Source organism: Hypomesus nipponensis, chromosome 13 (assembly GCF_054491055.1).
Source record: "Hypomesus nipponensis isolate SF chromosome 13, ASM5449105v1, whole genome shotgun sequence".
Taxonomy (NCBI): domain Eukaryota; kingdom Metazoa; phylum Chordata; class Actinopteri; order Osmeriformes; family Osmeridae; genus Hypomesus; species Hypomesus nipponensis.
The window spans coordinates 10,747,718-10,759,019 of NC_140373.1; the positions used below are offsets into that span (position 1 = coordinate 10,747,718).

General features: G+C 41.7%; 3 protein-coding genes across 4 annotated transcripts; 1 reads left to right on the plus strand and 2 right to left on the minus strand.

Annotated features, from left to right (window-relative positions):
• Window positions 1-2,036: 2,036 nt before the first annotated feature.
• On the minus strand, window positions 2,037-6,080 carry dcakd (dephospho-CoA kinase domain containing). Its single transcript, XM_084671156.1, has 5 exons — window positions 5,769-6,080; window positions 5,034-5,146; window positions 4,446-4,649; window positions 3,686-3,773; window positions 2,037-3,367 (listed from the first exon to the last, which is right to left on the minus strand). The coding sequence occupies exons 2-5, from the start codon at window positions 5,143-5,145 to the stop codon at window positions 3,082-3,084; spliced, it is 690 nt and encodes a 229-aa protein (XP_084527282.1). The 5' UTR covers window position 5,146; window positions 5,769-6,080; the 3' UTR covers window positions 2,037-3,081.
• Window positions 6,081-6,212: 132 nt separating this feature from the next.
• Window positions 6,213-9,938, minus strand: pus3 (pseudouridylate synthase 3). 2 transcript variants are annotated; one of them, XM_084671154.1, is made up of 8 exons: window positions 9,649-9,938; window positions 9,383-9,497; window positions 8,620-9,078; window positions 8,154-8,431; window positions 7,820-8,003; window positions 7,134-7,243; window positions 6,777-6,949; window positions 6,213-6,574 (listed from the first exon to the last, which is right to left on the minus strand). In XM_084671154.1, the coding sequence occupies exons 1-8, from the start codon at window positions 9,798-9,800 to the stop codon at window positions 6,309-6,311; spliced, it is 1,737 nt and encodes a 578-aa protein (XP_084527280.1). In that variant the 5' UTR covers window positions 9,801-9,938; the 3' UTR covers window positions 6,213-6,308. The 2 variants fall into 2 exon arrangements, with proteins under 2 accessions (XP_084527280.1, XP_084527281.1); XM_084671155.1 differs by having other exon boundaries at window positions 9,383-9,747.
• Window positions 9,939-9,943: 5 nt separating this feature from the next.
• Window positions 9,944-11,257, plus strand: coa3a (cytochrome C oxidase assembly factor 3a). The gene is made up of 2 exons (XM_084671159.1): window positions 9,944-10,297; window positions 10,639-11,257. The coding sequence occupies exons 1-2, from the start codon at window positions 10,012-10,014 to the stop codon at window positions 10,740-10,742; spliced, it is 390 nt and encodes a 129-aa protein (XP_084527285.1). The 5' UTR covers window positions 9,944-10,011; the 3' UTR covers window positions 10,743-11,257.
• The last annotated feature ends 45 nt before the right edge of the window (window positions 11,258-11,302 follow it).

Here is an 11,302-nt window from a genome sequence, read left to right on the forward strand (position 1 = left end):
TACTTAGCTCACTAGGGGAGGAGGAATCACTGTTAAATGCAGACGTCTTCAACTCTCTCTCTTTTTCTCCCTGCTTCAACCTCACACAGGTACAGATACAGTCCATCCTCCTCCTGCTCAAACTCGTATCCACAGCTGGGTGCACAGAGGAGCATGCATGTGCACACACGTGCACGCATGCACGTACAAACATCCACAGAAACAGGAGCACGCACATTCCTCCTTTATCTCAATCCCACGCCTCCCACCTGACACATGCACAACTTGATAGATACATGCTTGAATAACAAACATCCCACACATCTCACCATCATACATGGTCTAGCATCTCTCCAGTGTGTCTGTGACTCAATAAAAACAGACAGACACACACACGCGCGCGCGTACATACAGCTGACTGATCCCAAGCTAACAGGCAAAGACAGGTTGAGTCATCCAGTGGGACTGTCTGCCATGTTGGCTGTCTTTTCACCTCTGCATAGTCTTGTGTATGCGGTCTGACAAAGGGCCTCCACACACTGCCTTTCACCCCTCCAACCTCCTTTCCTTAGGGTTACATAACAGAAGCCTTAAAAAGACAACTCGGGTTTCTAGTAGAGGTTGCTTCCGTAGTTCATTTGTTGTATCGCAGGTGCCCATTATTATAAAAATGTGAAAAGGCTGCGTACATTATTTACCCCCGAATCCAAAGTGCAAAATATGAACTTAATCGTACTGGCTCCTTTTTATAACCTTTACTTGCAATTAATTCCAGAAACGTGAGGTTTATGCTACCGTCTGTCTTTGTTATTCCTAACAGCGTTACCTCCTCTGAGTACAGCGGGAAGCAGACGGATGAGAAACCACTTGGACAGGAGACTACAAGTCTGTGCACTGTGCTGCCCATAGGCTACACTTTCAGAACAAGCTGCTGTGACTATGTAACTCCTTGCCCCCTGCTAGGAGACAATTATCTGGTTTACTCTGGAACAGCCTGGCTGTGTGTGTGTGTGTGTGTGTGTGTGTGCATGCTAGTGTGTGTGGCCCTCTATGTACAGTATGGGTGTCTGGGTAATGTGTCTGCTTGGGTGTCACTCCTTCCAGGAAGTTTACAGGGGGAGAGCAGGGGGGCAGGGGGGGGGGGGAGGGGGCGGGGAGTGGAGATGCAGAGAAAATCTGGCTAATTATACTAAAACAAATACTTTTATTTCCCTTGACTTCTAACAGGTTCACACTTTATAATCCATGCATCCTTCTCAGTCTCAACGTTGAGCATATCAAGTTACTGTTACAGAAACAGATTGAAAGAGACACTTGGAATCTCCTCTAACCAGCTGGCTGGTCAGTACTGTCAGTAGAATGCCCTCTGGTTCGAGCAGAAAAAAAATCATTAAGAATAAACAGTTCCTCCCGTGGCAGCGACCAGTGAACAGCTCAGAGGTGATTTCGTGTGTCAGTGTGGGTGTGAATGTGAGAAAACATTGTGCATTATGCATGTGTGCGACTGTGAGTAGCCAGCGTTCGTTAACTGCCCTCTGGCCCCCTTCACTCCACATTAATTCTGCAGTTTCTTGATAAAAGAGGAACTCATACCAGCAGCTACATTGGACAGAGCCAAGCAGGCCACCCCAGGTCCGCGTGCCCAGGAGAACAGCGGCACGGTGCAGTTGTTCTCTGGTGCCACTCCCGCCAGCCTGAATCCTGCCAAAGAACTCCCACACAAAATGACAAGGGCTAGCAAGATCATGCAATAAGGAGGGCACTCTCACAAGGCTGTGTCTCAAAAGTCAATCACAGCCGGGAAATGGCATTAAAAATCTGGAGATGGTTCCTCCATAAAAGATTTCTCATGTGATTTGATTAGAAAAAACGTCGAAAGTCGCAACATACAGTATTGGAAGGCTGATTTGTGTTGGTAATACAAACAAAAACATGTAGTGTAGGGTGTAATTATTTTAATAAAAAAAGTTAGTGTTCCATGTGACATATTGCAATTGTGTTGGATGACAAGTGAAATAGCAGCTGATCTAACAAGTAAACCGTTTTCCTCATGTACAGACCTTTAAAAAACTACTGTTTTATTATTTACAGAAAACATCTTCAAGTGTAAGAAAAGACACAGTGGCATGTTCAAAATCTTCACATCAACATTCTGACAGCATGTAAGGTAACTTTTGTGTAAATAAGCATTGCTTGTTTGTTTAAAGTGGACTGTCAAATACGTTTCTTTACTAGATTCAACAGTGGCAAAATCCACCAAATCTAAAACATGAATAAAAGGGTAGATATTTAGTCTTTAGATATTCTACCAAAATTACAAATTCTGACTGTATTATGAATAGTACAGTTCCATCTAACCAACAAAATGATTTAACACCATAGCAGTGTTTTTCTTTTTTTGTAAATATAATTGCGATACTTTTTGCATTTTAAAATACTAATAATATATTTGTTTGCTTTGACGTCAATACATTCATGAATTCTTCCAAATGTATCTGTTAGCTAGAGTATAATAAAATATATTTAAATTCTAATTCTAACATGATCGTGCACAACACACATCAGATTTGTCCTATTCTTCTTCATTCCAATCATACAAACCATGTTTAGTGATTTGGGGAAAATCCTCACACACTCAGTATCAGCAGAACAAAACACATTCATGTATGAACATTCTCTAAGTGCTAAGTCTTTCTCTTCATTGAAAAGTGAATTAAAGTGAATTACAACAAGTAGTAAGCAGATATATCCCCTTCAATTCACTGTAAAATAAGGATACAAAGTACTCTTTTTGTTGTACAAAATATTACAGTGAAGTCGATTTTTTACTATTGTTATTTGCTAGCTTTGACTGCATAGAAAGCTGTTGGTATATATTCTCAACTGTTTTTTAACCAAAGTGGGGATCTAAACATTGGTAGACAATGGTAGACCACGCTGTCAGTGCAAATTGCCAGCGTCAAATTTGTAGCATCAAAAATTATGAACATATTAACCAGAGGACTTCTAACCACACTCTTATTGTAGCTGACCTGTGGTGCTATGATATCAATCTTCGATTTACTCAAACCCCCAAACATCCTAGTGTCCCTCCTGCATGTGTTATGAAATCAACAACTTAGTGGCATAGAGAAGAAATCCACCGAAGCCGGCGGTGGCTGCTATGGCAATGACCCTGACCAGCAGGAACTCCATGGAGTCCTCCAGCTTTGTGTGCAGCCGCAGGACCTGTCTGTGGGTGTCCTCACGGCTGCCCGAGTTCTCGATGACGTGATTAGCCAGGCCGCGCTTCTCGTTGAGGGGCATCTGGGCGGCGATGCGCTGCTCAGCCTGCTCCTGGGTCAGCCCGTCCCTATGCATCAGGCGGGAGAGCTGAGTGGCGGGGTCGCTGGAGAGGAACAGACGAAGGGAGCAGAACGCTTTTTTCTAGGAAACGTTAAAAATAACCGTCTAGGAATAAACGGTTTGTCTAATTACACTTCAGAGAGGTGATTATAGGGGTGGTGCAGGATGGGTAATCTATTCCACCCTCGCACACTATGTTTTTTGTTTGCCTTTAACTTGTTGAGGCATATCTCAACAATCAAAATCACAGACAGGCATACAGAAAAAAAAAAAAAAAGCTAATAATACAGCTGCAAAACAGACAAGCAGCTGGAATTTTATACGTAGATGGTGATAAATGTATGCGGGTCAGAGCCTTTACCAGTACACAACCACAGTGTGGTTGAGGAAGCGTGTTAGTCGCCGTGTCTCAAAGAGCAGGGGCACGTCTAGCACCACGTAGCGATACCCTGGAGGGAAAAGAAGGACTGCACTCGAAAATAGTCTACCATCACTTTTCACTTTTGGTCGAGTTAAAAGCAGTGTTAAAGGGATTTCAGTATTATTTTCAGGAAAGTGTTTCAGTTATTCTTACTACAGTTATTCTTGAGATTTAACCCTGGAAACGGAGGCCAATGGATTCACAGACAGACTTGTCTTAAAGTGGCTAAAAACATTTAATATATATTCTAATGAAACGCACTATATAAATAGTGCAATATCAAAAACGTTTGATTTGATTTACTTCTAACAACTGTGAATTGAAGTGTTCCTACACTGTGCTGATATGAAAGTAAGTGTGTAGGCGTGTAAACCAAAGACAGTGCTGAAACTGTAATGTATGTTCTCAAATTATAACAGAGGGAAACAGTTCACATATGAAGAATTAGTGTGAATAGTAATGCTTTACTGGGGGTTACACCAGTATGTTGCTTAATGTTGAACATACATATATGTGATATACTAGGACAGAAAATAGAGGACAGTATTAAAAAGACACAGACCAACTGACATGCCAAAGGGGAACAGACTATTTTTTTCTGATGAAAATAACAAGCCAACAGCACATCAATAGGCAACAGTAAGCTATTCTATGCAGAACTGGACCCAAAGGATTGACCCCGTAACCGAGAGTCTCTAACCTCTGAGGAAGTAGAAGAGGATCTGTTTCAGCATAGCTTTGTGGATTTCAGGGTGGGTGATGGAATTAAGCAGTCGGCGCTTTTCTTCACTTGCGAAGATGAGCTGGCCCAGCTTCTGCCTGTCAATCTCCCCATTCTCTAGCAGGATCTCTGAGCCAAAATGCCGTACTATCTTGCAAAAGGCCGGACTGTGGGGCTCCACCACTGCAATAGAAATAGAAATAAAGTTGGATGCAGTACCATATCATTTTTTTCTCATTCTTATATCACACATATTATTGGTGAGTATAGTAACTCATAGGTTAGGACTTATTTATTCTCGGTTTGGATTACTTATTAGTGTTTTAGGATACTAGTGTGGAAGAAGAGTTCTGTCCGTCGCAAACCAGGGATTGTATTTTGGAGTAGGACCAAATCATAATGATAATAAAAATAGCAATAAACTAAACAAATAAAATACACCTCATGTTGAAAGTATACGTCACCAGTATGCTGTTAAAGAGAAGGAAATCAAGGGAGAAAGATAATGATAAATAGAGCAGACCATTGTTGACCGGCCCAGGTCAAACCCAGGTCCTGGAGACCCACCTTTTCTAGCCACCACATCAGCATCAATGATGGGGCAGCCAAGCTCTCGCAGGATGGAAGACACAGTGCTCTTGCCTGAGGCGATTCCTCCAGTAAGTCCCACAAGAAACATTCTAGTCACAGAACACAGTTGGTCAGTGTGGACTTGATTTGCCCTTAATTTTCGTTCATTTATTTTGTTTGTTATTTACAGTCAAAACCAATTCCAATACCAAATTGTAAGCTGCAATACCAGTGCTCATCTGCATAACAGATTGGTTTAATTGTATATACTAGCCTACATATCCTTCTGGGCTTAACCGGTTTTGAATTTGAATATATATTTTAGATTTTTGTATCGGCAATTTATTCCTGTAAATAGAGTAGTATATGTCAACGTAAGATCCGTAATATGTGATTTCAGTGTTATTGTTTTATACGCCACTCCCCCTACTCCACGCACACAGCAACAGATGAAGCATGCAGCTGATGTATTACCTTAACTGACAAAACATTTTACACTAACATTAGTTACACATTTATTGGCTATATGACATTAGCCACATGACATTAGCACGCTGATGGCGTAGCAATGTACAGCAGCTTTAGGCGAAGGCTGACTACCTAGCCTTGCTAGTACTGTACTTTCAACAATAACAATACATAAACAGAAACATGCTGTCATCGTCATTCATACAAAAACATGAACTTAAACTAGCAAGTTAGTTAATGGAATATATGCACGTCATCCAATACCTTTGTTTGGTTCAGTCAATTAAGTTCAGTCGACTAGATCTGACCCAAGAAAGATCACAACTACTGTCTGTGGGAAAGCTAGCGGGCCAGTAGCAAGCCTAACGTTGCAATTAGAAATTGATCCCAGATATTTGCGAAAAGTACAAAGCAAAGCCAATGTTATCTAAGTCACAAACATTATGCATATATAGTTAAGTGACTAACACAGTGCAGTCAAATTGCACATCCAAATACGTTATGTTATTGTCATTTAGCTAGAAAAACTAGCTAGCTAAGAACTGACAAGTGCATCAAGAACAACCTTCCGGCAGACCTTTGAGATGGAATAACGTTCCACAAATAGTTTAAATGCGTTACTCGTTGAATATCATATGGACGTACTGATTCCATAAGAACATCTTAAAATATTCCCCTGTCAGATTAAAATAAAGAGAAAGTTCAAAATGAGATCTAAAAATGTTTTTTTTTTATTCAAAACAAAATGCCCTATAACACAAAAGCAAGGATAGTAATTAAGGCAATGTCTAATTTCCCTTGAAATTAATCCTGTTTGTCATTAGTGTCACAATTGGATGACACGTCCTTGACAACTGACATATGAGGGGAGTTGTGGGAAAGCTTTGACCTTTTGCCCCTGTGCACCAGTTCACCTCCATTTTCCCCTTCCTCGCGTTCAAGCCTGCCTCGTTTAACAAAATGTTCTATCCTGGACTCTAAGCTCTCGCAGCATGGACGTTCTAGTAAAGGTTTGTAATTCTTCTGTCTAGTCCCCTCCATCAGCCAGCAATGGGTAGATGAAATGCCCCCTGTGGATGGAGACAAAATGAGAGGACATGAGAGGTCAAAAGCCATTACAGATTTGTACCCAATGCGAGTGTAGCAGAAGGATTGCAGATCCTTGAGATGTATTCCAGGCATGTGGGTACAGAAAGCAAGTTACCCTCCAATCCATTTTGATGAGTGGCTACTACTAGTGACACAGTGAGTCAACCCTTCTGACTTCCTCACCTGCGTGTCCAAGGCCTTGGACCATCCCATAGAGGACTTGGGTCTTAACGGCACTCTGTGTCCAGTGATGCTGCAAAGTCCCCAAGGTATGGCTCACCTCTTCAGCCTCACGAAGCCAGCTCAGACCCTCAAAATGGCAGTCATACAGCACAAGGGGGAAGTCCACTGCCATGCTGGAGGAGTAGCAGGTAGGGATCATTCATAACTGCAGTACATCGTTACGACAGGAATGCCGTTGTGACATTTTATATTAATAGCAAATGTAACTGTGATGTCCACGCAGATTTTTTTATAGAAAACATTTCTAGCAACTTCCCTGTATATTCTGTTGAATTTGTTATTGTCTGTTAGACTGACCTGTACTGTGGTTTCCTGGGATTGTTGTCAACATCCATGAGTTGATCTATTATATCTGGGGTTTCCAACTTTTGTCCAATGAGGAGCAGGATAGCCATCATACAACGCACCTGTTGGAGAACAATTCACCACCTAAGTTTAAAGCCACTTCTCATTCACCTATGCAGGCTGTTTCACAGCCACATTCTATCAAAACCTCTTTGATTCAAAAAGCTAACTTGTCTGTCACAAAGTGTAACTTAACACATAACTCCTAATTTTTTAGGCGTTTTAAACCTTATGGTTAATACTCACAGATGGCTAAACTAATCAATCCTGGTCTTGATTCTGACACAGGATTATTTGGTGATAAATCGCTGATTGGACCTACAAAAAATGTGTTTCTGAAAACCGACTTCAAAGCCAAACTCCCAGACCTAGTACAGAAGCAAAATCCAAATTGAGCTGACGTACGTAGGAGGGCAGAGCCAGGCTAAGGTATGAGTGCCTTTCCGAGGTTTTCTGACACATCACAAGAAGGAGTTAAATTGAAAAGGTGGGATGAGGCTGAAATTGTCACAGTTAGTTCCACTTGAACTTACTGTTCAGTGTGTGGTATTCAAATTTGATTTCTAGTGCCCTTACATTGTAAGCGCCAAAACTCAAACCATCAAGATTCTACGGTCAAAAATGGTATATTGCCACACCTGGTGATAGAGAAAGGCCAGCCCTTTAACCTCAAACACATAGAGGTCATGTGACCCAGTGCTGGACACACTGTGTGGCTGTACAGGCTGGATAGTTGCAGACAGGATGGTCCTTTGGAACTGCAGGACTCCGTTACCAACATCCATCTTGCAGATGTTGCGGAAGTCATGGGTACCCTCATAGCTGTGGGGTAAGGGGAGAGATTCAGTTAAACAGTTACTCTCACAGTAAAGCTCAAAATATGGACTGATTTATACATTACAGAGTGTTGAGAATTCAAAGCAGCGCCCTGTTTTTCAGTTATGTGGCAGAGTTCAGAGTACATAAACTCACCGTTTGGCTGCCTCTGACATCAACAACACATTCAGAGCTCCGCAGGGAAAGTAGTACCGGTAAGTTCTTGATCGACAGTCAAAGCGTGCACTGAATTCCACCGCAACAGGTGCCCAGTCAAGGATTCTGATGTCTTGAGGAAGGACTCTGTTCAGCATCTTTACATAAGGGAGTTCCACTGCATCTTCTTTGATCTTAGCACCAGTTCCAACATTAGCTGGGAGGGTCACCCCAAAGCCTCCACAAAACTGATTGGATCGCAAATCTATAGATATGACCTTGAGAAAAAACACAAATGTGGAAGGATGTACGTGAATGTCTTATAATTGGTCCACCGTTTACATGCTCCAACATAGTGAAAATCCAAATTCAAGTATTTGAAGATGGCGTGGAAAGACAAATCAGGGGCGATTACTGCTTCTATATTTGAATATCTGTTTTGAATAACAGCAGTGTCAAAACTGACCTGAGAAAAGGCGCTGACCCCCTTGTCAGTGCGTCCACACCGGTGATAGTTGGAACTCTGGCGATCTTGGATCAACTTGGTCTTAAGAAAAGCCTCAAACAGCCTGGCTTCGACTGTGTTGTCTGTATTTTCCTGGACAGCAAAGCCCTGATAGGACCAGCCAAGGTAAGCCAAGCGTAGGGCAACATGGCGTCGAGGATGTGTGGAAAAGTCAAATGGTCTTTCTTGCCTCTTTTTCTTTCCCTTCTTCGTGCCCCCAGTAGTATCAGGGTGGTTTACCCTCTCAACCAGACTGGATTTGGTTGTGCCCTCCATCTCATTTGCAGGCATATCCTTCTCTCCAAGCTGTGCTTTCAGTCTCTGGACCTCTGCCTCCAGGTCCCTGACTCGCTGTAACAAATCCTCTGACATGGCTAACGAAGTTAGGGCATTGACGACGGAGACTTCTGGAAAATGAATCTGGGGATTTAGGAAAGCAATCACCAAAATACAGTTTAAAGTGATTCATTTGGACTGTATAATTGCTGCGCATACAGCAAAGTGAATGATAATATTGCTGTATTTCTGCATTAGCGTTATTCATTAAGAAACGACATGCACACAACTTGCTATCTAGATAGCTTGTAGCACCCCATGGGTGTCCGTGTCTAGCTCGCTAAACCATGTCTGATACATAGCGCTATAGTTGCCAAATTTCAGTAGTCACAAATGGCTCTGCAACCCACATGTCAGTGTATATGGCAGGTCAGTAGACTAGGCTCACCTTTGCTTTGACGTGCCTTGTAGGCGCAAACCAAAACTGCATTCCCAACTTCAGACTCCAAACTCGGTAGTTACATCTGACATGCTTGTTTTCTACATTTTCAAAATAAAAGCACCTAAAAATGATCAAACGGAAGTAACTTGAGTTAGACATTTAGGTTATTACATTTATCAGCCAGTATGTTAAGAGAGCGAGGTGAAGTTAGTTTCATATTCGACATTCGTCTCACACTCGGAAGACAATACTTTGCAGTATTAAAACATCACCTCAGTTGTTCACCGTGCTGTACAATGGCACTGACGTGATCATTGCGGTGGATGCATGTAGGAAGCAATTTAAAGAGGAAACTATTGAATTTGTGATCTATAGGATGTGCAGCATGAAAGACGATAGGATTTGCAAGGCATTCATTGTTCATTCATTAGAACACGTATTAGACCACTTTCACGAATGCAAACAGACTGTTTTTCAAATAGTTAAAACATCTTTATTCTGAAGAAATAACCCGGAAGTATGTCATAACTTTTCCTGTCAATTTGTGTGTCACGGTTTAATCTGCCCGGGCTAACCATAGACATGATAGAGGGGCGCTGTGCAGAGTTCTTCAATGCCTGGATAGGCATAAAGACATGGGCTTAATCATTGTATTCAGATCGTATAATAGCCGCACACACGGTGTTCTTAACAAACCGGATATCGCCACTGACACTGCAAGCATGGCCGACAAGACACCGAAGGAGCAGTCTGAGGCTGCTTTCGCGAAAAGGATAGACCCAACGAAAGACGACCTTTCAAATGAACAAACGTACTTTATAAGACAAGTCGAACTTGCACAGTGGAAGAAGAAAACGTCACATCTAAGAGGCCGAAATGTTGCAACGGGACTTGCCATTGGAGCTCTAGTGATGGGCATATGTATCCTTACCTAACTCAAGCTAGTAGAACACACTGACACACACAAGGTGAACTATGTAATGTAGCTAGCTACTTAGCTTGCAAGGTTTTAGCGGAGAGCCAGCGAAGTTTAAGCAGTCATTGCGATGGAAGGATAGCTGTAAATAGACGGGATTGTAAGCGTTTTACACATGTATTTGTCTATTATTCATCGTTAACAATTTGTGTCGGGAATTCCACACAAATTTAGCTAATTAGGTAGCTAGGTTACTAGCAAGACAACTGCATTTTCTAGCTATTTTAGCTGTTTCAGAATCATCTAGCTACTGTCACCTTACGTTTGCCTTGACCTTAGTTCCTAGATGGCTACACGTTTTACTCGGTGTCACAGGAGAAGATAATGGACGAGTTGGATGCAGAAGCCAAAGTTGCGCGACTGAGAGGGCCAAAGACGGGGGCTAACTGAAATGGACTCAGCTACTGGAGTGATGTTCCTCTCAGCCTGACTTCTCACTTGCACTGGAAAGGGACTCTTTTCTGACAATTATGGCAGTATCTGCATCATATTCCACAGCTAGCTACTGTTGCTATAGATGCACTCTCGGACAGTTTAGAATTGGTTGTGTTTTGGGTTGCTGACAAAATTGTCCATATTATGATTGACATTTATTGTCAGTGGAATGCGTGATCCATTGTTGCCCAAAACTGGAAAGTTTCAGTAAGCATTATACCATAATATTGCCATTAAAAAGGCACTGGTTCCAGTGTGTAAAATAATTAAACAGTCATGGTAAATCCAGAAGATGAAGAGAAGTTATTCAACTACTTTAAAACTCTTTTTACAGTGGCCTTACTTGGCATCATTAAAAAATGAAAATGTATACATTATGAAATGTTAAAAATGTATGATAGAATATTGAGTTGTAAACTGTATTTTATTTCTTTCTAATACAAATTAAATCAATGTGAGGCGTAGACGTATCATTTGAGTCATGTAGATCAAATGTAAAATATTGATGTTTATTG